At 39.7% G+C, this 24,262-nt stretch overlaps 1 protein-coding gene across 3 annotated transcripts in view; it reads left to right on the top strand.

Moving 5' to 3' along the window:
* LOC115633047 (triple functional domain protein-like) overlaps window positions 1-24,262 on the top strand; it is a 32,814-nt gene that overhangs the window by 6,292 nt on the left and 2,260 nt on the right. The window contains exons 5-15 of one of the 3 annotated variants that reach the window (XM_030530391.1): window positions 27-1,931; window positions 2,627-2,830; window positions 11,362-11,653; window positions 11,740-11,797; window positions 18,980-19,085; window positions 19,179-19,400; window positions 22,595-22,660; window positions 22,731-22,844; window positions 22,916-23,151; window positions 23,214-23,403; window positions 23,867-24,247. In XM_030530391.1, coding sequence (XP_030386251.1) covers window positions 27-1,931; window positions 2,627-2,830; window positions 11,362-11,653; window positions 11,740-11,797; window positions 18,980-19,085; window positions 19,179-19,400; window positions 22,595-22,660; window positions 22,731-22,844; window positions 22,916-23,151; window positions 23,214-23,403; window positions 23,867-24,247 — 3,774 coding nt within the window. Of the gene's footprint in view, window positions 1-26; window positions 1,932-2,626; window positions 2,831-7,184; window positions 8,203-11,361; window positions 11,654-11,739; window positions 11,798-18,979; window positions 19,086-19,178; window positions 19,401-21,675; window positions 21,715-22,594; window positions 22,661-22,730; window positions 22,845-22,915; window positions 23,152-23,213; window positions 23,404-23,866; window positions 24,248-24,262 lie in introns of those variants that run through there. The other 2 variants (XM_030530392.1, XM_030530393.1) reach the window with 2 other exon arrangements.

Below are 24,262 nucleotides of genomic sequence, written 5' to 3'. Positions count from 1 at the left end.
TTTCTCACTTTCTGCTTCCTCTACAGATCGCTATCGAGAAGACGCACACGTCCGCGGTTCAGGTGAAATACCGGGCCGATGCCTTGATCAATGCAAACCACTATGATCCCCAATCCATACGCGAAATCTCAGATGATGTGACCAAAAAGTGGCAACAGCTGGTCACCTATGCAGAGGAGCGTCACAAGCTTGTGACTGCCTCGATAAACTTCTACAAGACCGCCGATCAGGTGTGCTCCGTGCTGGACAGCTTGGAGCGTGAGTATCGACGTGAGGACGATTGGTGCGGCGGTGGTGGATCCAGTGATAAGGCGCAAACCATTGTGCAGCTGATCTCTAAACATCAGGAGCAGAAGGAGGCATTCCTTAAGGCCTGCACCTTAGCACGTCGCACTGCCGAGACATTCCTGAAGTATGCGAATCGATCCCAGCAATACTATCAGTATCAGGGCAACAGCGAGGCGCATGTCAAGAGCAAATTGGACAAACTGCTCACGCAGGAGAATCAGGTGCTCGAATTCTGGACGCTGCGCAAAAAATCGCTCGATCAATGCCAGCAATTTGTGCTCTTCGAGCGCAGCGCGAAACAGGCCATCGAATGGATACACAATATAGGCGAGGCCTATCTGTCCTCGCGCACCAACATTGTGGGCATACCGCGCGAGGAGACGGAGGCTCTGCTCAAGGAACACAACGAGTTCCGCAGCACAGCCAAAGAGACACGCGAGCGAGTCAAGCTGCTCATCCAGCTGGCTGACAGTCTCGTGGAGAAGGGACATGCGCATGCCAGCTCCATTAAGCAGTGGGTGGCATCGGTGGATCAGCGCTTCAAGGATTTCAGCAATCGCATGGACAGCTACTGTGAGCAGCTGGAAAAATCGCTGGGCATGTCGCAGCAGCAACTGCTGCCCGAGTCAGATGCCAACAGCTCCATTAGTTCGACTTCGGGGGCCAGCGGCAGCAGCGGCGATCGCCACTCCGATCCGACGCTCGAAGCGAAGCTAACAAACTCCTCAAGTTCGGCGGCCGCCAAGGAGATTAACGAGGAGAAACGCAAATCGGCGCGTCGAAAAGAGTTCATCATGGCCGAACTTATGCAGACGGAGCGCGCGTACGTCAACGACATGGCCACCTGTATTAAATGTTTCCTCGAAGAGTTCCGCACTGGACGTAACGTGCCGCCAGCGCTTGTCGGCCAAGAGGATATTATTTTTGGTAATATACGCGAGATTCATCATTTCCATCAGAAGATATTTTTGCGCGAGCTGGAGAAGTACGAAACAATGCCTGAGGACGTGGGCCATTGCTTCGTAACCTGGGCCTCCAAGTTCGATATGTATGTCCATTACTGCAAAAATAAACCTACGTCAAACAATTTACTGGTCCAGCACGCGGGCACCTACTTTGAGGACCTCCAGCGCCGTCTCGAGGTGGAACATCCGCTTCCTGCCTATCTCATAAAGCCAGTGCAGCGTATCACCAAATACCAGCTGCTGCTCAAGGATCTGCTGTCTTGCTGCGAGGAGAGTCACGGCGAGATAAAAGAGGGCCTTGAGGTGATGCTGAACGTACCCAAGAAGGCCAACGATGCCATGCATCTGTCGCTGCTAGAAAACTGCGATGTGTCTGTCGAGAATTTGGGCGAAGTTGTGCTTCAGGATGCATTCCAGACATGGGATACCAAGACCATTATACGAAAGGGTCGGGAGCGACGCGTATTTCTCTTTGAATTGTATCTTGTGTTCGCCAAAGAGGTGAAGGAATCGAACACCGTCAAATATCAATTCAAGAGCAAGCTGATGACCACCGAAATGGGCATCACCGAGCACATTGAAGGGGATGAGACGAAATTCGCCGTATGGACAGGTCGATCACCCATGCTTTCCGATTGCCGAATTGTATTGAAAGCAACCAGCTTGGAGACAAAGCACGTAAGCAGCCTTAACCTCTAAAAGTTATTACCCCGTACTCAAATGGTAAACTAGTTTAGGGCGAATGTGCGTAAGGCACAGAAGGAGGCGTGGCGGTATATGTGCGCCAGTATCTCAGAAAGTACAGCTTAAATGACAAAACTTGGTATTCAGATTCTTTTTTAGAGTACGAATAGATACAGGGTATATACGAGCTTTCCATTTTTGTTAAGAGTAATAGTAAGTAGTAGTAATAGTTGAGAGTAATAGTAATTTGAATAGTTACTTTATGTTAGATTGATGATAGAACATCGATTTAAAAATGTACCACAAAAAGCATTTTGGGACACCATAGATTTAGCAAAATATCCACAACCAGTTTAGAGAGTTTAGTGGTATATGTTTTTGATTAGAACGTTTTTCAAGTCTCTGGTTCTGAAAAGTCAAATGTGCACCTATCTTTGTTATTCATATTCAGATTCTAAAATGTCATTAACCAAATTCATTTCAAAATTGGATAGTTAATTAATATTTGTATATCAACAGATATTTGGAATAAATGTAATGCGCATAAAAAATTGGATGATGTGCCTCAAACTATTTTCGATTGTCGTGGCATTCTAGTTTATAGTATTAGTTGTGGATTCTTGCAATTCCATAATTTAAGTAAATTTTTTATATACAAATAAATATTTATATCGGATTTTTCCTTGCAGGTTTGGGTGAAGAAACTGCGTGAAGTCATGCAGGAGACCTGCTTCTCAGCTAGATCTTTGACGCTGCCAAAATCGCCGGCCAAGAACTCGGGTTCGTCGCAACGCTCGTCACGGGACTTGGACGAACCGCTCACAGAAAATGATCCCGACCGCTGTTCCCTGGCTAGCTTCGGCTCAGGCAATACCACGGACAGTGATAATAAGGTGAGTTCCAATATTTCAATAACTCACATTGAATTGTTAACCCACTGTGGGAGCTTTTAAGCTTCAAATTGGGACGCTTTTGAAAGCTTTTTTGGTTTTTGGGGGTGGCTTTGCTGAGCCTACCTCAATTAAAAAGGGTGTATGCCATTCCTAGCAATTCTCTCTCGTGCTTCGTCTCTCTGAGAGGAAAATCGTTCATTAAAGGATGCTGCTGCTTGCACGCTATTGGCCAATTTCTATGCGGTGGGACAAGTTTTCAACGCGCTGCAATATGTTTAAGATTCTTAGCAGCTTTGAATTAAATTTGTTTTCCTCTTTGTTGGCATCCGACAGGAAATACTTTTAGGATGTTAATTATGCTATAATGAGCATTCAATTAATGCGACATCCGCAATTGTGCAGTTATTACTTTTATTGTGAATATCAGGGAATGTTTAAGAAGTAAACATTACTAAATTATGCGCAATATTAATTAACTTTTACACAATTATTGCAACTTGCATGAACACATGGAAATGTAGAGAAAGAAACGGTTAGAAGAAATTTTTGGCTTTTTTTTTAATTCGCGGACGACTCTAATTGCGCGCGCCTGAAAAAATTGCGCCAAATCAAGGAAAACAACAACAGTCTTAATGACAAAGAGCGGGAGAGAAAAGAAGGCAGAGAGAGCTTTTACTGCCGTTATTATTATGTATACGCAGCGTTGGTCGAACTAATGTGCTGCCATATTTTGGCAGATTGCCAGACACGCTCTCTCACGCTCTCTGAGCTTTTTTCTTTTGCCCACACGCCTGCTGAGATCCGCTGGAACATGGCGCGGACTCTGAGCGTTCTTGTTGTTGCTGCTATTGTTGCTGTTGTTGTGCGGCGTGGTGCGTTGCTTTGCGTTGCGTTTCGTCGTCGTCGTCGTCGTTGACAACCTCGTTGCGTAGCTCCTCCAGTTGCTTGCTAGAGTTTAAGCCACAAGGTTTGCTAAAACATCACTCACTGTTCCGTTTCGCCGTTTCGGTCTCGGTTTCGGCCGACTGCAGTTCTCGCTGCCGCCTCTGTGTTTTATAACCTTGCGTGCTGCCAGAAAATGCGCACCCGGTCATACGAAGGTCTGCGCCGCAACTTGGCGCGTCGTGCCCCAAAACGGGTCGCGTCGCAGCAGCAGCAACAGCAGCAGAAGCAGCAATCGTCGTCTTATCTGCATAATTTACTGTCTACTCCCACACTCGCCGCTCTCGCCTTGAGCTAAACTTTGGCAGCGTCTTCTTTGTCGTGTCCGTGCATGTTGCTGCTGCACTTTTCCGCCGCACTCTACTTTTCTCTCTGCCATTAACTGTTCACGGTACGCGTTTCTTTTCCGCTTTACTTGTCAAAAAAAGAAAAAAATTATAATATGTACTACCGTGCCCAGCAACCAACACGGCACATACACACAATCAACAGAAACCTTGTTTCCGTCACCGCCGCCGCCGCCGCCTCCGCCAGTCGTCGCTTGCTGCTGAATTCTTATGTTTGAGAGCTCGTCGTCCAAAAGAAAGTAAATAACAGAGAGTACGTGAGCCTACGAGATAACACACACATATACTTATAATAGTAATGCAGATGCCCACAGGCTTTAATAAAAATCCCAAAGATAATACCATTAAATAAATAAAATTCCATGGCTAGAACTTATATAATTTACAATAAATACACAAATACGCTGCACTTTATTGCAAGCCTCAACTCGACTTCAATGAACCGAACGAACGAGCCCTTGCTGTAAAAAATGAATACCAAATACGTGCTATAATAACAAATATTACAATATTAAAATTGAGAAAAATCCGCTGCTGTCCTAACAACAACTAACAAACACAAAGTTTTGCAAATGCAAGCAAACACTGATTTTTCAACAGTCAAGCGAAATTTCCCCCCCCTTTTGCCCTCCTCTTCGGGCCACTATCAACTGCTCAGTGGCTACTTGACGAGTATTACATGCCCGTGTTGCTGTGCCTTTCCATATACATACTATATAAAAGCATCTATGTGTGTGTGTGTGTGTGTGTGTGTGTGTGTGTGTGTGTGTTTGTATGTATTTGCTATCATAAGTGCACGAAATGTGCAACATTTGATATACACTGCACGTTCGCTAAATTGAATTTATTCGCCAGCAGAATAGAGAACTTTTGCAAATAAATGAGACGGTCGTCCCTACACTAACTAGCTTACAAGAAAGATGCTAAGAAAAGGCGTATCCTTTCGAACTCATGGTTTGAATACTACGAGTATAAGTTAAAGCCAGCGCTGCAAGTTTCATTAATTCAAGGATAAAATGCATTATTAATTTAAGAAAAATAGACAATTTCACGCCTTTTCCTAATGCGATCGAATTTGTTGAAATCTATTCGAAAGGAGTAAGTTTTCCCTATTTTATGGGAATCGCAATTTGATTTTGTCAACTTTTTTAATGGATGGAGAAAACATTGCTAGAAATCCTTCACATCACAATGCATAGCTCATTTACGTATATATCTATCTGCTTCGGTAGCAGAATTGTGTTATAAACCACCAGTCAGAATACAAATTTTTTATGGAAAGGAATCTGAATAGAATGGTAAAAATTCAATTCTAAGCTCAATTGAGGATTAATAATGGATAAGCTATTTCCTTTAACATACTTTCATTCAAAGAATTTAGCTTTGTTTTTTAGTTTGGTATAATTCGATATTTTAATACATATTCCCTATTGTTATTTATTTGTCTAATTTAATATCTTTAGCTTGGTATTTTATTCCAACTATGCTTTCAAATCGCACATTTTCGTTTTTAAAACTTCTTAAAAGTTGTTTTTTATGATTTCTGCCCTGAAGTTAATGCAATAAGAGGACATATAAGTTAGAGATTTAATTGTTTAGTAAAATTGTTTCACAAAATTTGCTTTCTATACTTATAGTTCTGGAAGGCTATTTTAAAAATTATTATTTTCGTCAATCAATTTTGGATAACTTAAGAAATCTTAATTGACTTAAAAAGCATATTTGTATGCCTTTTAAGCTGATTATCTCATTAAACTTAATTCAATTTTGTAAAACCAAGAGGAATCTTTTACCTAATGTAGGCAGCTCCACATAGCTAAGGACCACTGTAACAACCTGTGTTTTGAGTGTGTTCGGTTTAATTTTCACGCTTATCTATTGTTCTTTAGATAGAGCTTTTGTTATTGTTGATGTTGTTTCGTGGCGGGTACTATTTGAAGGGGTTTTTCATTCTGTATGCGATATAAATATTTATATAACAATAGCGCAATTGAATTTTGTTTTTCATTTACCTGAAAACTTTCTGATTACAAAGGGCTCACAAAGAACCATTCAGAGCTAGCTCAGTCAATTAAGCTCGTGACTGTACACGTTGGAAATTGCAGTTTAATAAATAATTTAGTTTGGTGAGTGTACAAAGCCCCCAAGCAAAAAAGGAACCATTTAGGTGCTCTACGAAACTTGCTAAGTGCTTCTGCTGAGCAGAAAACACATTCACACGACTATATGTGTATATGTACATATATATATATAGGCATAGTATGTAAAAGTATGTGCGGGCTGCGGAAGCGCTCAGAGAATGTTCTTCAACAACAGCTGCAAATTTCCACAGCCATGCGCAAATTTTCGCGTACATAGCCAAAGTTTTCAACAAACAAAATGCGCGTTAAGGAAAGATTTAAGTTTCCATTTATGATGTGTTTGCACTGAACTCGACAATGCATAGAACCGAATCGAATCGAATCAGCTGTTGCTGTTGTTTATATACACACATTCAAAACGCGCAGCAATAAATAAATAATGTAATCAAATTTTCCGGATTGGATCGAAACGGAGCGTTCGTTGCCAAAGTGCCGGGCGCTATGGAGCACCTGCCCCAACTGTGAGCAGCAAACGTTTAAAAATAACAACAAATGTTTATCGCACAAATACATAGATATACATATCTATCTATGTATTTGTGTGCGCATGGCGTGCTTGTTTATGAAAATAAATGATTAGTTGCGGTCAATACTTAATAACAGTGGGAAATTCACAATAACCGCAAAAAGCAGCTAAATAATTAAAAAGAATGAAAATACAAGAGAATTCAATTACTTTTTAGCTTGGACAGAAAGTGAATTCAAGCATTTAAAATTGAAACCCTGTTAGCTGGTGAGGACAGGGAGCAAGGGCAATCTAAAATCGCGTATACGCACCATGGGCCATGACCCAAACTGAAATTCAAGTCGAGTTGAGGCGAAAGTGCGAGCGTCGTTGATAAAAGTAGAAGTAGAAGACAAGAAATTGTTTTCGGTCTGATTACAAAATACATGTTGCTCTAAACTAAACCCACACTGCACTCTCCACTCTCCCCAACCCCTAATCCCGAACTTGAAGCAGACGGGTTCCGCCCATGGCAGCGGCTTCTAATTGGAATGGATAGCTGTGGCATATTTTTGTCGTTGCGTCGACCGCAGGATAATTTAAAATTAAAACAATGGCCCGACACTGTGGGTCGGCATTTGGGTGAACAGCAACAGCGTTAAAAGCTTCTAAAAACCAACTACCACACCACACACCACCAGCACCACCCCCTGCGGACCAAGCTCTAACTGTATGCAGACAAGGACTACATATCGATTTGTGCTTCACTCAAAATAAAAATAAAACCAAATTGTTCTAAAATAGCAAGGCAGCGCGGTCAGATCGAGTCGAGTCGAGTCGAGTTGTGTCGAGTCAGGTCGGGTCGTGTGCGCGTGACCAAAACCCAAAGCGTTGGCCAAAACGTTAAACGTTGAACGTGGTGCAGTGAATTATGCATAACCCAACTGAATAAATAATCACTTGAAGCAAAACATGAAAAGCGTTAAAAAGTTTCTCAACGAGCGCATCAACAGCGTTGATGACACCAAAGCCGGCAAGAAGACATCGCCGGAACGATTCAAGTGCAGTCCAAGCAGCGATGGCGCGGGTGCCGAAGGTACTACCCCGCCTAGCACACCGGTGCCGCCGCCTGTGGCCCCGCTCGCTTTAGGCGATCCATCGCCCTCGCCATCACTGGCGGATTCCGTCCAGAACATGTCACTGGGTCCGCTCGAGGAGGATGTCAACGCATCTCTACCAACGGCACCGGCCACTGCTCCGCCCACAAATGGTGGCACTGGCAGCTCCCAAGCGTCGCCATTCAATTTTCCGCCCAACGGCGCCGACGCAACAGTACAGTCTACAAGCAACAACCAAAGGAAAAGTCGCCGCAAAATCTCATTGCCCTGGTTCAGGCAGTCGAGCATGAGTACCCATGGCATGCTCTCTCGCCAACACACCATCGACTCACCCAGCTCCTTTCGCTTCATGCGGCAATCCAGTAGCAGAGTGTTAAAGGTGCGTTGTTGTTGTTGTTGTTGTTGTTGTTGTTGTTGTTACAGAAATACGACCCTCAAAATCGGTTCATTCTATTCAGTCCCTAGGAGTTCAGCTTATCTTCATTTTTGAATTTCTAAATGGTGTAAGCGAGGGTTCTCCTCCACCCTCAACAATCGCTCTTCGCTAACCGATGCTTTGATTTGAGTCCCAATCCCCTCGCCCTTTATATGATATTGCGAAATAATTCAATAATCCCCAAGCCATCGAACTTTGGTACCCCTCCCTGCATACCCTGTCTGAAATACTGTCTTAGACCAGAAGTTCAGAAGTATTCGTGTAACCAAAGGCAACTGAAATCTTCCTTTATAAAAGCAACGTAATTAATCTTAGAAACAGCTATTTAGATGATCTATGAACAGAGTGTTTGAGGTAAAAGGTGCTGTCCGTTTCAAATTTATTTCTTATTCATATTTATTAAATTTTTGGAAAAATGACTTGATTCCTAACGTAGTTTGCCTCAAAAGCAATTATTAGTTAAAGAATCTATAATTTTTCTGCATGTGAATTTTCCATTTCCATCAAACCAGACACACGATTGAAATTTCAAAGTTATCATGAACCAATCTACAAGTAGGATAGATTTCAAAGAAAGATTAATGATTTCCAAAAAAAAAAATGTTTACTTAAAACAATTTATGTTTTTGAGATATTTAATTCCAGTTCTTTTAATGAAGTCTTTTTAAAATTTAGGCACATTTTAAGCGAGATTTTGGTTGCCCCCCTGACGTACGAGTATAGTTCAGCATATGTCACAAGATTTTGACTAAACATTATAACAATCGTTACCTTTCGAACTAACGTATGAAATAAAATGTGCGGCTTGATAAGTTGGTGCCATCTAGTAAGTAAAGAATTGTTGTACTGGACAGAATTCAACTTAGTATACATATACATACAATATTATATTGCGGCGATAAAACGAAAGATTAGATTCACCAATCAACATTCTCTCGAGTTCCTCGATTTTCGAGCATTTTAATTTCAAGGCAAGGGAGCGGGAACTTTGCAGCGAAAGGTGTCTTGGTGAGAGGAGCCAAACTTTATACACGCTAGGAGATGTCCTTATCGCATAAGCCCTACAAGCCCTTGTAGGTATACAGGATCAATTTGACCTATCATTCAATTTGTGCCTTAAATGACATTCACTTAACACCCGTAGGTGCGCTGACATGCACGCACACACACACACGAAGTCAAACACATTCACACCTAAACGAATACACAAAGGCTCGTGTACTGTGGTTCAGGGTCTAGGGGATTGGGGATTGGGGTGCTAGGAATCGAGTCTCGTTTGTGCTAACATGTTGTCGTACATCGCATCGTTGGTCTCTTTTCAATGGCACTCTTTTTTATGTGTCCTGTTTGTTGTAATGTAATTATTATTGTGTCGTCATCGAATGTCCTGCAGTGTAGGTTAATTGAATAATATCCATTTGCACTTGATGTACCCGTACCCGTCGATGGGTGTACATTCGTCTATCTACTTGAGATTTATGTGCGTAGTGCGCCCACATTGGCGCCAATTTCTCATAAGTGTTAGCCAATTGGGCCACAAATAAATTTAAATGAGCCCATTTACTTTGTTGCCATCACTAATAAGAACAACTACATCGAACAGACATCAATTATGTGTCACTTCTGATGACACTAGTTTAAAAACTGAACTTTAAGGCTTGTCTTAAAGTTAAAGAATTTTTAAGCTTAAACGCTGCTACAGCTGTTGTCGCTGATTTATGTTTTAATTCGTTCCCGCTTGCTAACGTCTCTTTTCCCCTAATCAAGCAAAACCAATTCGTATCAGCCATCTATACTTGTAGGTTCCCACCCATTTACTTGCTCCTGCTTCGATTTAGTTGCAATGCTCTCAAAATTAACCTAATGACTTAAGTCTTTGCATTCAGTTTTTTCTGAATTGCAAATATGGAAGCACGAATCTGGTGCTTTCTTTCCTGCAAAAAGCAGGCCTGAAGAAACGACTAGTCGAAGGGAAGATATGGTTGCAGGAACTTAAGAAACAATCAAATTAATTAATCAAAAAAAAAACCATTGTTCATTCTACTTCTGAACACAAAACATCCCAAAATTTCCAGCTCTGCTATTTGTTGTAGAATTCAAAGGATAATGAAGGAACGAACATATGGCCTTAACAGCATACACTAATGGAACGAAGACCCTAATGAATCAAAACATCTGTTAGTTAATTGAACCCTTCAATTCAGAATTCCCAACTTTACTATTTTAACAAGAAATAAATATACGAATGAACGAATGACTTAACCAACCTCAGGATTAAAAAAAGAAGAAAGTAATCAATGAAATAGTTGACTATACTTCCGAACTCGTGCATAGTGTCCAGAATTCGAAACTGTAATTTTTATAAATAGAATATTTGTAGGATTGAACAGCATGGCGTCTGAGTCTCTCATAATCATGTTAATAAAGCCATATTGTCGTCAAATGAATGGCATGAGAGACAAACAGAGACCCCCATTAATATTTATAAATAGAGATAGACTCACAAATTGCTCTCATCTAGCTGGTCAGCTACCAAGCAACAGCCCCACCCCCCAGCCCCATCCCCCATTCCAACCACTAGCACTATCATGGCTACGAGCAGCGCCTTGGCATCGAATGCAGAATTTTAAACGACATCGCCTGGCTTGAATCGCTTTCTAATCAGCTCGTCGTCGCTTGCAAGTGGCGGCCTTGAGCACGTTTGGAGGTCGTGCCACAGTCCCACAGTCCTACAGTCCCAGAGTCGATGCAACCCCACAGAACGCTTGTAATGACGACATGTTTGGCGATGGTGATATTGGGTTGTGAGATGATGGTGTGAGAATACCATTTAAGCACGTCCTCGCTGGCGGTCGCATATAGGCGCACTGCACATGGTGACATGGACAGAAATAAGCAAGCAACATAAAATCAATAGCGGCGAGGCAGGTACGAGATGTTGCACCTTGCACCTTGCGCCCCGATGCTGCCCGCCCTGCTTATTCAACTCTCCAACTCTTCCTTTGTAATGGCATTATGTACATAGTTGGACGACTCTTGTGAAACCCAAACAAGCAGCGAGCTGTTCTCACACTCTTCTTCTGTTTCTTCTCGCCATTGCAGCTCAGCAATCAGGAGACCACTTGGGTGGTGGCCGACTACATGGCCGCATCAGGCAGCAACGAGCTGAGCGTCACCAAAGGCCAACAAGTGGAGATTATCGAACCGCCCACAGCCACAGAGCCAGACTTCTGTTTGGTGCGCCTAAATCCCCAGAACGATGAGGCAGCCGCACAAGAAGGACTTGTGCCCGTAGCAGTTCTCAAACCGCCGCCGGGCATGCACAGGCAAGGTACGGCTGCTGCCTCAGCGACGGGTGCGGCTCAGAAGGGAACCGCTGCTATGCAGGACCAAGGTAAATATTTCAGCAAACATTCTCAAGCAACCAGCAGGCCAAATAGTTGGACACACGCTTATATTCTATTCGTTCTATTTCCTTAGGAAATCGCAACAAAACGGACGCGTTGTCTTCGTCGACCAAGCGACGGGGCTTTAGTGGGTAAGTTCAAAACTATTGATCCCCCGTAGTGGGTAAGTTCAAAACTATTGATCGCTGGAAAGTGCACTTTTCGGAGGAAACTCAATCGCAAATATGAATTGAGCGTTTAATGAGTTCTGACTGAATAACTGCTTATAAGCAACTGTGTATAAAGGGGCTCCGTTTGGATCATATTAACGTTCTAAGAAGGGCTAATTAGCTGCCTGAATATTCAACTTTAGTTTGTATTTACAGTTCCAAATTATTTATATTAGTTTTGATAAACTGCTTAAATATGAGTGCCAAAAAAAAAAACATTAAAAACACCTGCAGACTGTTCGCTTTAGTTGGCTTATTGGCTAAATAGTTGGCTTAAAGAGTTCCGACTAACTGTTTCAATATTAACTTTAATCAGTGAGTTTTGCGAATATAAAAATAAGGATTGTTTAATGATGGATGTGGCGCACAGATATTTGTTTTAGCGCTATATAATTTGCTTAAATGCTATATAATTTGCTTAAATGCAATGAAAGGTGTTTAAAATTAATTTGATGCAAAGAATACTTTCAAATACTCCCGAAAAACTGTCCTTAATATTTTCCAAACAAGCCTTGACGTCTTTGAAACTTTAGGAACATGCCAATCTTTTGTAGCCTAGATATTAAAAATGTGCTGATTTCTAAGAAGCTAATCAGCTTTTCTGAATATTGTAAATATGATAAAAGTTCTAATCCGACATAAATTGTAATGCGCTCCATAAATATAGTGATCAAACGGATCTTTTCCTCCAAGTTTGGAGACCACCTAAATGAAACTTAATTATTTGGCAAGTGTTTTCGTGCGTAGGCTCTACGTTTTTTTAGAGCGCGGCATCCGGTCAGTTGCAGAATTTTCGAAATATAGTACATAGGTTGAGCTTATCGATCAGTCATAAGATAAGACATTTGAGTGTATGTACATACCGATTCGTCACTAATTGCCCGTGCCCATCATTAATCAGTTGGGAATGGTTCCATGAACCGATACTGATATTCTTTATACTATATACTTGTATGCATCAAAAAACAATTACATTAGGCGGTGGATCAGAAACACGGATGTGTTTGTGGACTACAAGTAGATGTGAAATCAAACGATATACCGTGATATTCCCTGAAGCTACCCCTTTTCATGATAGTATCACATGTATGTTCCCTAAATTTTAAATTCTCGATCAAGCTGAATTTTAAATTCTCGATCAAGCTATATTTCATTGTAGTTGCGAATGATATTGCATTTACCGTATTACGAAATAATTTCCAAGAGAGTAAGAAAGCTTCGTAAGTTAACTTTGTTTTCAACCCACAAACAAACAAAAACAACTTAACAACCTTTGCGAATGCTTTTGCGAGCGACTCGACGCGACCGTAGAGCGCTCGCCTGCTTTTTTTTATCACTACTTGAGAGTGGTGGGGTTTTCTCGAGAACGAAAAAGTAAGGCTGACAAGCAGTACTCAGTTTGTTGTCAAACGTCCTAACGCGTCGTTGAACGCGGTCGCGTAAACGATTATTTTATTTGATTAAATCCGAAATACCCGCATTTGGTGGCAGCCGTGTCGGCTTATCTTTAAAAATAAATAAATAAATATAAATAATGTGTAACAACAATAGCGTGGAAGATAATAACATTGAAAAGAGCTTAGCATTGGGCAGTGGCTATGTCGGTATCGGTGTCGCTGTCGGTGTCGCTGCCGTGGATGAAAACGATAATGCAGGAAAAGTTAGAAGACGCTCGGCACCTACGCCAAATAGAACAACGCCACAGTTATCAAAGTCCATATCGTTAAACCTGAATGCCAATGGCCATGTTACCCAGCCCCATTACGATCCCACACTGGCGACCATTACAGAAGGTTTTGCCTGTTTTTGCTGCCAACACGAAAATCAAATTGGTAGCAAAGCCGAACGACGCAAATCTTGGTAAAATCCCCCATACAGCTACATACTTATATCGTAAACCTAATCTACACTCCACATCATAATATTCACGTGTGATTATTACAGTCGTTAATGAATTGTCTTTGACTAATTAATTGGTTCTCCACGACAATACGCGTACTATGCAAGTTCTCGATAATGTTTTTATCGCCACTTATAACAACAAAGTGAAACCGGTTCAAAAATAAGCTAGCAAGTCGGGAGAGCACAGAAAAGAAATACATACAATATAGTATGCGTTATATGTGTGCCTAGGTAGAGCCAGTGGCGGACGAAGCATGTTGCATTCGTTGACTAAGCTGACTTCGTCATTAATTGCGATAAGCTAAGACTGAGAAACCGGGGCATTATTCATAACATTCAGTACCGCTGCACGCAAAACAGAAGTCGGTGCCAGATTACATGTTTTTTTCATTACGGCTCTATCGTTCATTGCCGTTCATTTGGTAATTCCACACAAAATTTAAAGATTAAAAAAACTTACATATAAAAAATCTGCAAGAATCTTTAAATATTTGTAGAATGTTTAAATAGTGTAGACGGTTTTAGATTTGAAATTTCCAAATGGTCATCAAAACATACATATGAGTTGATTAATATTCAAGTGTCCATCAATATATATACAAGTCGATCGAGATTACAGTGAGATCACCAGCTAGTAACTGACTGTTTTCGAAAATGTTCAAAACAAAGCATTTTTACTTATTTTCTTTCAAGTTTTTATTTCATCTGTGAATAGTTTATAAGTGCTACAAAGAAGTTAGTGGCAAATTGTTGATCAATTTTAGAACTCAATCTTGGCAACCAGCATATAAGTAGAGACCCCTGTTAGCTACCTGTATCTAAAGTACGAATGTATTTAAATGCATTAAGTTTTGACTTTACAATGTTTACAAAAATACATCCATAACGTTTCTAAATGCCCCTATCCTGGAAACACGAAATTACGTTTAAAATCGGTTCTGCCATATCACTGATTAACGGGTTAACTGATTAACCCCGAACAAAGAAAGAAAATGTGAAATTTCAACATTTGGCAATTATTTGCGCCTCACAATTAATTGTCATTCGAACACTGGTATGTTGAAAAACTGTTGTGACAACGTATGCTAAGACTATAAGGATAATTTGCAAAGCTGATTGACTGCGACGTCAAAATTTCTTGCATTTCATAAAAACTCGAAAGGGGTCTTACCCCTTAAAAGGGTTAAATGTTCTAAAATACCAACTTGGGCGCCTTCAAACAATGTTTTACCGTACTATTAGGGCGCTTAGCAGCCTAGATAAGACAAACAAGCACAAGTGTCTACTGATGAATATTGCAATCCCATAACTTTTAATACCAATCTTCAGAAAATGATAGCCCTCAACAGGTCTTGTCGGAACAAAGATAACTGCACTATACTTGTACAAGTATATAGGTCAAGATGGAATACTTGTATCCAAATGGATTATTAATGTATAGCTGGCATGTACTATTCAGTTAGTGCAAAGACATTTTATAGTTTCCGGATATGAAAGTACTTTCCCCACAGATAACCGATCCCACCCCATTCATAATTTCACACACATTTGTATGCACATACTCGTAAATTACAGAATACTTTCAATATTTGCACACTAATTGGGCATTTTGTTTAGCCTTCGTGGGCGCTGCTTCAGTGAACATTAATCGGCTATACATATGTATCTGCTTTTGTGTCCGTAGCCGTATCCGTATGTCTGTGCCCGTGCCCGTGCCTGTGCTTGTGCGCCTGCCTTAGTCACCCAGAACATGAATACATACTTATGCATTATGTACATATATATATATATATATACTTGTATATGTATATGCAGATAGTAGTACTTGGAAAGCATTTGGATAAAGTCAGGCTGAGTCGGTCGGTGGCTCGGCCCTGTGTCAGTCAGTCTGTCTGTCTGTCTTTGTCTCAAGTGCTGTGTCAATATAGAGGCGGAAACTTGGTGCGTAACAGTAATATGAGTAAAATTACTACACAATGACCAACCAACAGGGCACGCTTTCAAGTCTAATGAACTAAATTGACATGTTTGCCAGAGAGTTTGTGCAAGCATATACTATACATAGCTATATACTTATATGTGCATATAAATATACGGTATAGCCCCGGTAATCCGTACAATCTGAGCTCAGCAAATTTCCCATGTGCATACGAATAGACTAGATGTTAAATTCAATGAATAAACTATTCAAATATTTCTAAAAAATAGGAGAAGCAAAGAATGTGAATCGGGAAATCGGAAATATAAAATAAACTTGTGTTGCCTGGATATTAGGAGAGGCTACATACAAAGTTTGGTGAATGCGAGATCAACCGTCTTCAAAATCCAGGCGTTCATCCAGACAGACGGACATGGCTCGATCGTCTTGTCAAGCTGATTAGGAATATATATGCTTTATGGGAAGTAGGCATTCCTTCTGCCTGTTACATACTTTCCACAAACCTAGTATGCAATTTTTTTCCCAATCTTATGGCAAATTTATCAAATTATATGTGGGAAAGACTATTTTACTGAAATGATGTTTCTTTACAACCTTATTTTTGCACTCGCACGCTCTTTTGATGCCGTAATTGTCATCAGAAAGTTCAGTGAAAAACACTGAGCTGTAACATCTAATTATCTATTATTATCATCCGTGCATCAGCATCTAACCCTCATTCTTTGTCTTTGTCTCGAAAAATATAAGTCAAACGTTTTCTAAGCAATTAATCTCCTAAAGATTTCATCCATTTAACCAATTAATCAGCCTTCAAAACCTATTACTGACCCATTGATATGAAATATACTTGTAAGTGTCACAATTATCCAGTTTGCACTGTACTTTCGTATGCTATATATGCTATTTACATACGAGTGGAGTACACACACAGAGACGAGTTGTCATTTGTGTTGCTGTTGTTGCCTCTCTCATTAAAACTAATCTGCCCATAATAATTATTATCCTGAAAAGTTACCTCAGCCAAGTGAATTGTTGAAAAGGCGAGCAAATAAATGGTTGAGCCACATAAAAAATAATAATTCCGAGAACAACCGAGTCCATCACCCACCCACCTGCCCTATATGGCGCTTATGTCAATGTTTACTTTTCCCTTGAATTATGTTACAAGCCTTTCCCTTTACCTTTACCCATTTCCGACGACTTTCTAACATGATACTTGAAGCAGTGTTTGAAAATTTACAAAATGATGGCAATATGTTGCTAATAAAGCTTTCAACAATTTTAAAATAGACCCCAATAGCGTTATGTTAGTGAATCACTCGAGGAAATGTGTGGGTACGATCTGTATTTTGTTTTGAAAGTGAAGCGTTTAACCCGTTGAGTTCCTTTGTTCCATAAATGGGGCAAAACAATTTTTTATATATTTATTGATATTGATATATATACAGGGTGCGCCATCTTTTATGTCGGTATGCAAACATTGAATATCCTTGAAAATAAACAACCGATTTTCAAGTATGAGATACTATATTTTTATTTAATTTGGTTCTTGATCTGAGGTTTTCAACACTGGTCTACTCAAGTCAATCGGTTCACTAATGACAAAGTTATTCAATATCTACATACCGACATAAAAGATGGCGCACCCTGTACAATTTTCAAGTTACCTGAAACCCTTTTTCCTTGAAGTCAAATACTAGTTATAATAATACTCATAAATATTGAAATACACTCTGAATCATTGAAGTTGCACTTTAATTAAGGTAGTTCCCCTGTATTATTATTATCAATACGAAATAAGTATTCGGAATAGATACTTCGGCTCTAGGCGTTTGATTACTAATCAAGTCGCCGAAAATGTATATTAACCTACTGTTGTGTGATAGCATGACTTTCATATACTCTTTATACTCTGTACCAAATTTCGACCAAACTATCTGAGATTCCAAAAAGCTAAGCGTACATAAAAATAAAATATATATTTATTCAACTTTATTTAAACTTTAATCCAAATCGATCAGTTCTAAGAAAAGTTATTAGTGAACCAATCTTCTGCTTTTGCTCTTCTTCTTTTTACTTTTGATATGTACGCATATCAGGGAAGGTTTGTTTATGTATAAACTATTGTTTTACTGTCGAGCTTGCTCAACTGTTGCATTCCATTCATACATATCTAGTCTTAGACTGGTTAGGTAAAGAACTACGTGCCGCCAAAAATCATACACTTTTCTTAAAATAGCAAGTTTTTTACAGTACATATTTGACTTATGTTGTGTACCAGTCAGCTTTTGTCTCAATTGCAAACAGCATCACAATTTCCCTCTTCCTCTTTACCAATTATAGTTTTGGGCTCAGCACCTGCCTTGAGGAATATAGTATATACATAGAAGTAATCTTAAATGGGATAATCAATTGTCCAACTTAATCTTGCTATACGACGAGTATATTGAAATGTTTTGTTTAAAGTCACATAATTTTAACTGAGCCTAAAACATGTATTATTTAAAACCTTGTATTTGCTTTGGGAAGTCTCTTCTTCGACTTCTTGTGCACACATTCTTTCCCCTGGGTGTAAATAATACGATTCGTAATATAGACAGACGTATACGTAATATTTGTGTGATTTGTTCTGCTGACGTCACAGAATTACTGTAAAAGGTGTCATTGATAGAGTACGTTTTAATTACTCGACGGCGGTAACTGGCGATTAACAATTTCCTTATCAAAATCTAGCAATGTGCCATCTGATTCGAATTTGAAGAAAGGAACTAGTGCGATGGCCACACTGTGCGCGCATACTGCAGTGGGCATGATTTTCACGCATATTCTATAAATTACATATGTACGAATGTATGAGAGTATTAAGAGTGGTTAGTATGAATTGGGTGGTGGGGGGCGGTGCGCGATTTGCCATTGACGCGCCAAGTGGCCGCCGAGCGCTCTGCTGTCGTCGAATTTTGCGCTTCAGGCAGTATCAGACCGACTAGGCAGCAGGACAGACAGATTTCGGCAAAGTGTAGCGGCGGCATAGCGGCGTCGCTAACTCGCTCAATTTTATTGTGTATATCCAGACAGACACATATATATGTGGTTCGCTTATTGTCGTCATGTGCCACATTCCCCACCAAGATGTCTGATTTCGGACAGACGACCTCCCTACGCATGCTGCTGTAATTCTTTATTAATTAGTGATAAAATTTGATATGCAGGGCAAACCTCTAATGACGTCCCATACACCTCTCTCTCTCTCCCTCTCATTACAGGCGGAAGTGGTTCCAAGCACCACTGCTTAAGCTATCGCAGAGCAAAGTGGAAAAGCCGCCACCAGACAAATCACTCTTCAAGAAACCCTCCGAGAAGAATATGCGGGTGAGTGACGCGTTCAATTTAATGGCACGAAAATCTTCTTCTTCAAAGTATATAGTTTTATTTATAACATTTTGCACGCTTCTCCCGCCGTAGTTATCGCAGAAACAAGCCGAAGAGACAGAGCAGCCATCGGCGTCACCAGCCAGCACAGTGGGACAGTATACAAATGTTTCGCAGCAACAGCAGGATTTCGAGCCCGAAGAGGAAGCGGGTCTTGAGCTGCCACCGCCCATGAAGCCCATACAGGAACCACATTTGATGGCCAATGGACCGCCTGCATTTACAAAGGATCTCAACGAGGGCTCACCCCATTTGGTAAGTTCCCCAAGGAATATCAATCCATTCTTCCGTCCGTCTGTCTGTCTGTATGACATAAACGCTAGTGACAACAAGTTTGTTTTAAAACATATGCAGATTTTTATATATATATTTATGATATAGCTGCCATAGGAACCATATTGTTTATAACATCGTTATCGTTGGTATTTCGTAGCTTTTTATAATACCTCACTATAGCCTGGAGTCTCTTCTAAACCGGCGCACTATATATTATAACTGCCATAGGAACTATCGGTTTTCTAATCAGCTAGTAGCAAACCCCTTTTATATTTATGTTACATCATGGCATAACTTGATTTCCATTAGGTTTTACAACACTCAACTATTTTCTGAAACTAACTCTTTAAAAATTTGGAATATATTTGGAACTTTTAAGTAACACATTTCCCATATAGTAGTATGTACTTCTTGAAATAATATAAATGTTAGTGAATTCTTAGAATCACTGTAACATTATTGGAAATTAATTATATTTCCCGAATGAATTGTAACTTCAATATTAGACACATTTTATTATACAAAGATAGTCTTGAGAATTGAAATGTACAAAACGTTCAGTTGCGATACTACAAAGTTTTCATTATCCATAATTAAATTGCCCCTTGCCATTTTAATATGTCATAATACTCATGAGTTCTTGACGAATGAAATTCAATTTCAAGGTGTCTCTAAGTATATATAGAATCGTGTCGGAAATACATATCAATTTTATTGCTGTATTGCTCAAGTTTTAAATATTGAAATCGTTCCGACCTCAATTCGTCGACAGACTGCAGACTACTGCAGTTTGTACCTTTTCCCCCAAATTTTTGGGTTAGGTCTAGCATAGGTCTAGCATTGTTCAATATTTTCCCATTAACAAGACGAAGTATGCGTGTTTGTAAATTCTTTCGATTGTTAAATTGTTCGCACATTCACATTTAACAGAACAATTGGGGTTTTGAGGCCAACTTAGGGCACGACGCTTGAGTTGTTTACTTACAGACAAGCATGTTTACATTGTCATTTCCTTTGGAGCACCGACTTCGTTCCTACCGCCCATTGTTTCAAATATATAGTATATCAGCTGTTGCTATTGTCCCTGACTTTCCTAAATTCCCGATACATATGCATGCGTGTATTTCAAATGCACGATATGCCTTGCGAATCGAACGCATGTATGTATGTGTTAACGAAACCAAACAAACAAACATTTCTATTATCTCCTCACATACTAATTTGTGTACATATTTAAAATTTAATGGACTCCACCCACACACACAAATACACGATGTCGATGGCGATGTCTACGTCGACGTCGTTGATGGAGAGAGACAGAAGAGAGCGAGTGGGTGGTTGGGAGAGTGCATAATATCTAGGGGCTCTACAAATTAGTGTTGCCAATTTAGCTTTTTATTTCCCGCCACAACTGAAATATTTCAAATAGCGACATAGCGACTTGAAATCAATGCATTTACAAAGAGAAAAGGTATGCAATATATAGAAGTTGACGATAGTGCTTGTGTACATATTGTATAATGCTCTGGTTGTTGCTGATAGCTGTTTCTCAATCATACTGTTACTAAGTATTATAATCTTTAGTTTTATTTTAGTCAGATCAGATCATCCTTCGAACGAGCGATGTCGTTCAAATAGACCTATCCTATCCAAAAGGATTTGATATACTTTTTAAATGTAAAGTCCCCTAGGAACGTATCCGTTAACAACGAAATTATAGAGTAGACATATAATAAATAGCTTTTTCTAGCTTGTTCATGGTATATTTATAATGTGTTTAGCTTTGTTTTTCTAGCTTATTCAACAGCTGATCTGGCTTTTCCTTCGCCACATCGGAATCGGCAACACTGTTGCGCATATATGTATAATGCTTATACGTATGTAGGCTCAATAAAACTATTTATTTTGACGCCTTTCTTTAAGTGGCCGACGGCCGACTGAGAATGAATTGTTGGCGACGCGTTGATTGCGCGTATTTTCTTCATTTTATTGTTATGTAAATATATGTGCATACACATGTGTGTGTGTGTGTGGCTTTTGGTGGGTGTTGTAAAAACGGTCGTTCGATCGCTCAGTTGCTTTGCGAACTTCAAATGGTCGGAATAAGTTTTGGGCGTCGTTGTAACAAAATTAACAATAACAAGCCGTCATATAAAGAAACCAAACAAACCGACTTATATTTCGGTTCACACATAAAAGCAGTCCGCGATAAATGTATTAATTAATATAAACTACGTCTGAGGCACATTTTTGGCAAAACCTGTGCGCTATGAGTTGCTTTTTTCAATTGTTTGTATGTATAAAGAGGAGAAATATTAAATACTTTGAATTACAACCCGCAATTCCGCTAAATACTAGACGTCACTAGTGTATAAGTATTACTCAGGTTCACTTCCGATTGAATGCAATGTTTATTTCTAAATGTTAAATGTGTGTGTGTGTGTGTGTGATGAAATAAACCTGATTGGTATTTCGTATAGAAAATATTTAAGGGGAATTCAAGCATTCTTGTTTACACAATACAAACCATTTATCATTCCATATCCATATGTTAAGTAGACAAATCGGTTTGTTTTCAAGCACCAAGCTAAGCAAAAGGAAAATCACTGATCACATTTCCCTGAGTATTCTCAAAATAGTATCCAGACTCTTATTATTATAGTCGTATTTTGGAGTAGTCCGATTTAAACATTCAATATTATTGGTTATTTCAATTGGTTATATTTATATTATATATCAGGGATCATCAGGGATTGAACCGCCTTCCTCTGTGCATTAAAAACATCAGACCAAAGGTTTTAGGCAGTGTTTTAAGAAACCAATCATAGAATCAAGTACCCAAAAATCCATTCTAGAATTGATTCATCCAACCCGAAGTCTTCCAATAAGGTCTTCAACCTTGACTCTGTGAAATCAAACCCCGACTGTCTATGAATTGATTGCCTTAGAAAGTAATCTCTTTTTTCTATACATTCTCTCAAATTGTTCCTAAATGATCATTAATCGAAATTTATCAACATTTTTAAAACCGTAAATGGGAATTATTGGACGTAAAAAGTTGCTATTAGAGATATAGAACTTCGCTGCATTGCAGAATTAAGAATTGTATTATTGTACAATAACAAATTGAACTAATGTTTTATTCATTATTAATGTATTTCATTTCATTTCAGGCGAGCACAGGCAAAATGGACGGTAATCCACTCTCGGAAATTGAGCAAATCGTGAGAGAGAAAACAGTGAGTAAAATATTTGCATTTAGTTTTTAAGAAAAGTTGAAACAATTTCTTTGTTTGTCTCGCTTCGCAGGAACAGCACGAGTCCAAGAGTCGTGTGGAGAGCGGAAGTGCGGAAAATTCCAGCAAGAATGGTCGTGCCAGCTCGGAGATGAACAACAGCAATAATCAGGTTAACAATGATGAGGTAACACCCAATCGTAATCCCCAATATATTATACAGTTTAATTAATGGCCTTGCTGCAAACTGTTCCACAGAATCATACCGATGCCATGGATAGCAAATCGATTGCATTGCGGAAACGTCAATGTGCTCTGGCCGAACTGGTCTCTACAGAGGAGTCGTATGTGCAGGACTTGCAGGAGATTGTCAATGGGTACATGGCGGAGACAAATAATCCCAACAGTGATATACCGTTGCCCGACAACCTCAAGGATGGCAAAAAGAAGTTGGTCTTCAACAACATCAAGGAGATTTACGAGTGGCATAGGGAGTGAGTACAATGAGCCAGAAGCCCAGATGAACAAATAAATATTATAATTGTATCCCTTATAGTTGCTTTCTGAAAGCACTGCGCAGCTGTCAAAAATCGCCCGCTGACCTGGGTCCGTTGATCAAACGCTCGGAACGTAAATTTACAATGTATTATTATTACTGCAGCAATCAGCCGTTGTCGGAGTTTATTGTCAGCGCGCACTTCCAGTATTTTGATCAGATACGCCAGAAGCTGGGACATCGCATGGATGTAAGTCTACACCTAAAATTTATTGCAGTGCTCTGATAGACTGATGCCTATCAGGCTTCTCGTTTTCAAATTCGATCAAATTTAACGAAACAGATATGCTCACTCCTATAATGATACATTAATGTTGACAAAAGTGATCGAATTGGGAAAAAAGAGAAACAAATTCATTTCCTTTGCCACTTCATTGTTTTTAAAAATGTATGTAATTAGCTGTGTTTTTCATTTTATTTCGATTTATTTGAAATGCATTTCAAATTTATTGTATGAACATTATATTGTTGATTTAATTTAATGTAGCTTTTTTGTTTTGTACAATTTTGGACATATTTGCTCGAAATCCGAAACACTCACCCACCTGATTATCTTATTAAAAAATCTTCCTTATACATTTTTGATTTTAAGTATCCTTATTTGTATATTAAAACCGCAAATTTCTCAAATTTCTCTCATATGAACAATATAGCTGAGCAATCTGATCATCAAGCCCGTGCAGCGCATCACAAAATACGAGCTGCTGATCAAAGAAATAACGAAGGCAACGGAGAGTGCTGGGCTACACAAGGAGGTGGTCATTCTAAAGGAGGCCTACCAACAAATGAAGGTTGTGGTGAAGACGGTGAACGACATGATGCTGGTGCTGCGTGGTCTGCAGGACTTTGATGGCGAAATCACCGCACAGGGAAATTTGATTCTGCAGGGTCCCCTAACCTGCGTAAACGATGCGACTCAGAAACAACGCGAGCTGCAGGTATTTTTGTTCCAGCAAATCATCATATTTGCCGACATTGAGAAGGTGAAGACGCAGTTCTCAAATCCCACATTCAAGTATCGCTCGCACATACAGGTAATCACATTAAAC

Source organism: Scaptodrosophila lebanonensis, unplaced genomic scaffold (genome assembly GCF_003285725.1).
Source record: "Scaptodrosophila lebanonensis strain 11010-0011.00,11010-0021.00 unplaced genomic scaffold, SlebRS2 tig00001415-arrow-pilon, whole genome shotgun sequence".
NCBI classification, from domain to species: Eukaryota; Metazoa; Arthropoda; class Insecta; order Diptera; family Drosophilidae; genus Scaptodrosophila; species Scaptodrosophila lebanonensis.
Note: the sequence above shows the minus strand (reverse complement) of the source record. Positions and strands in the feature narration are given on the sequence as shown.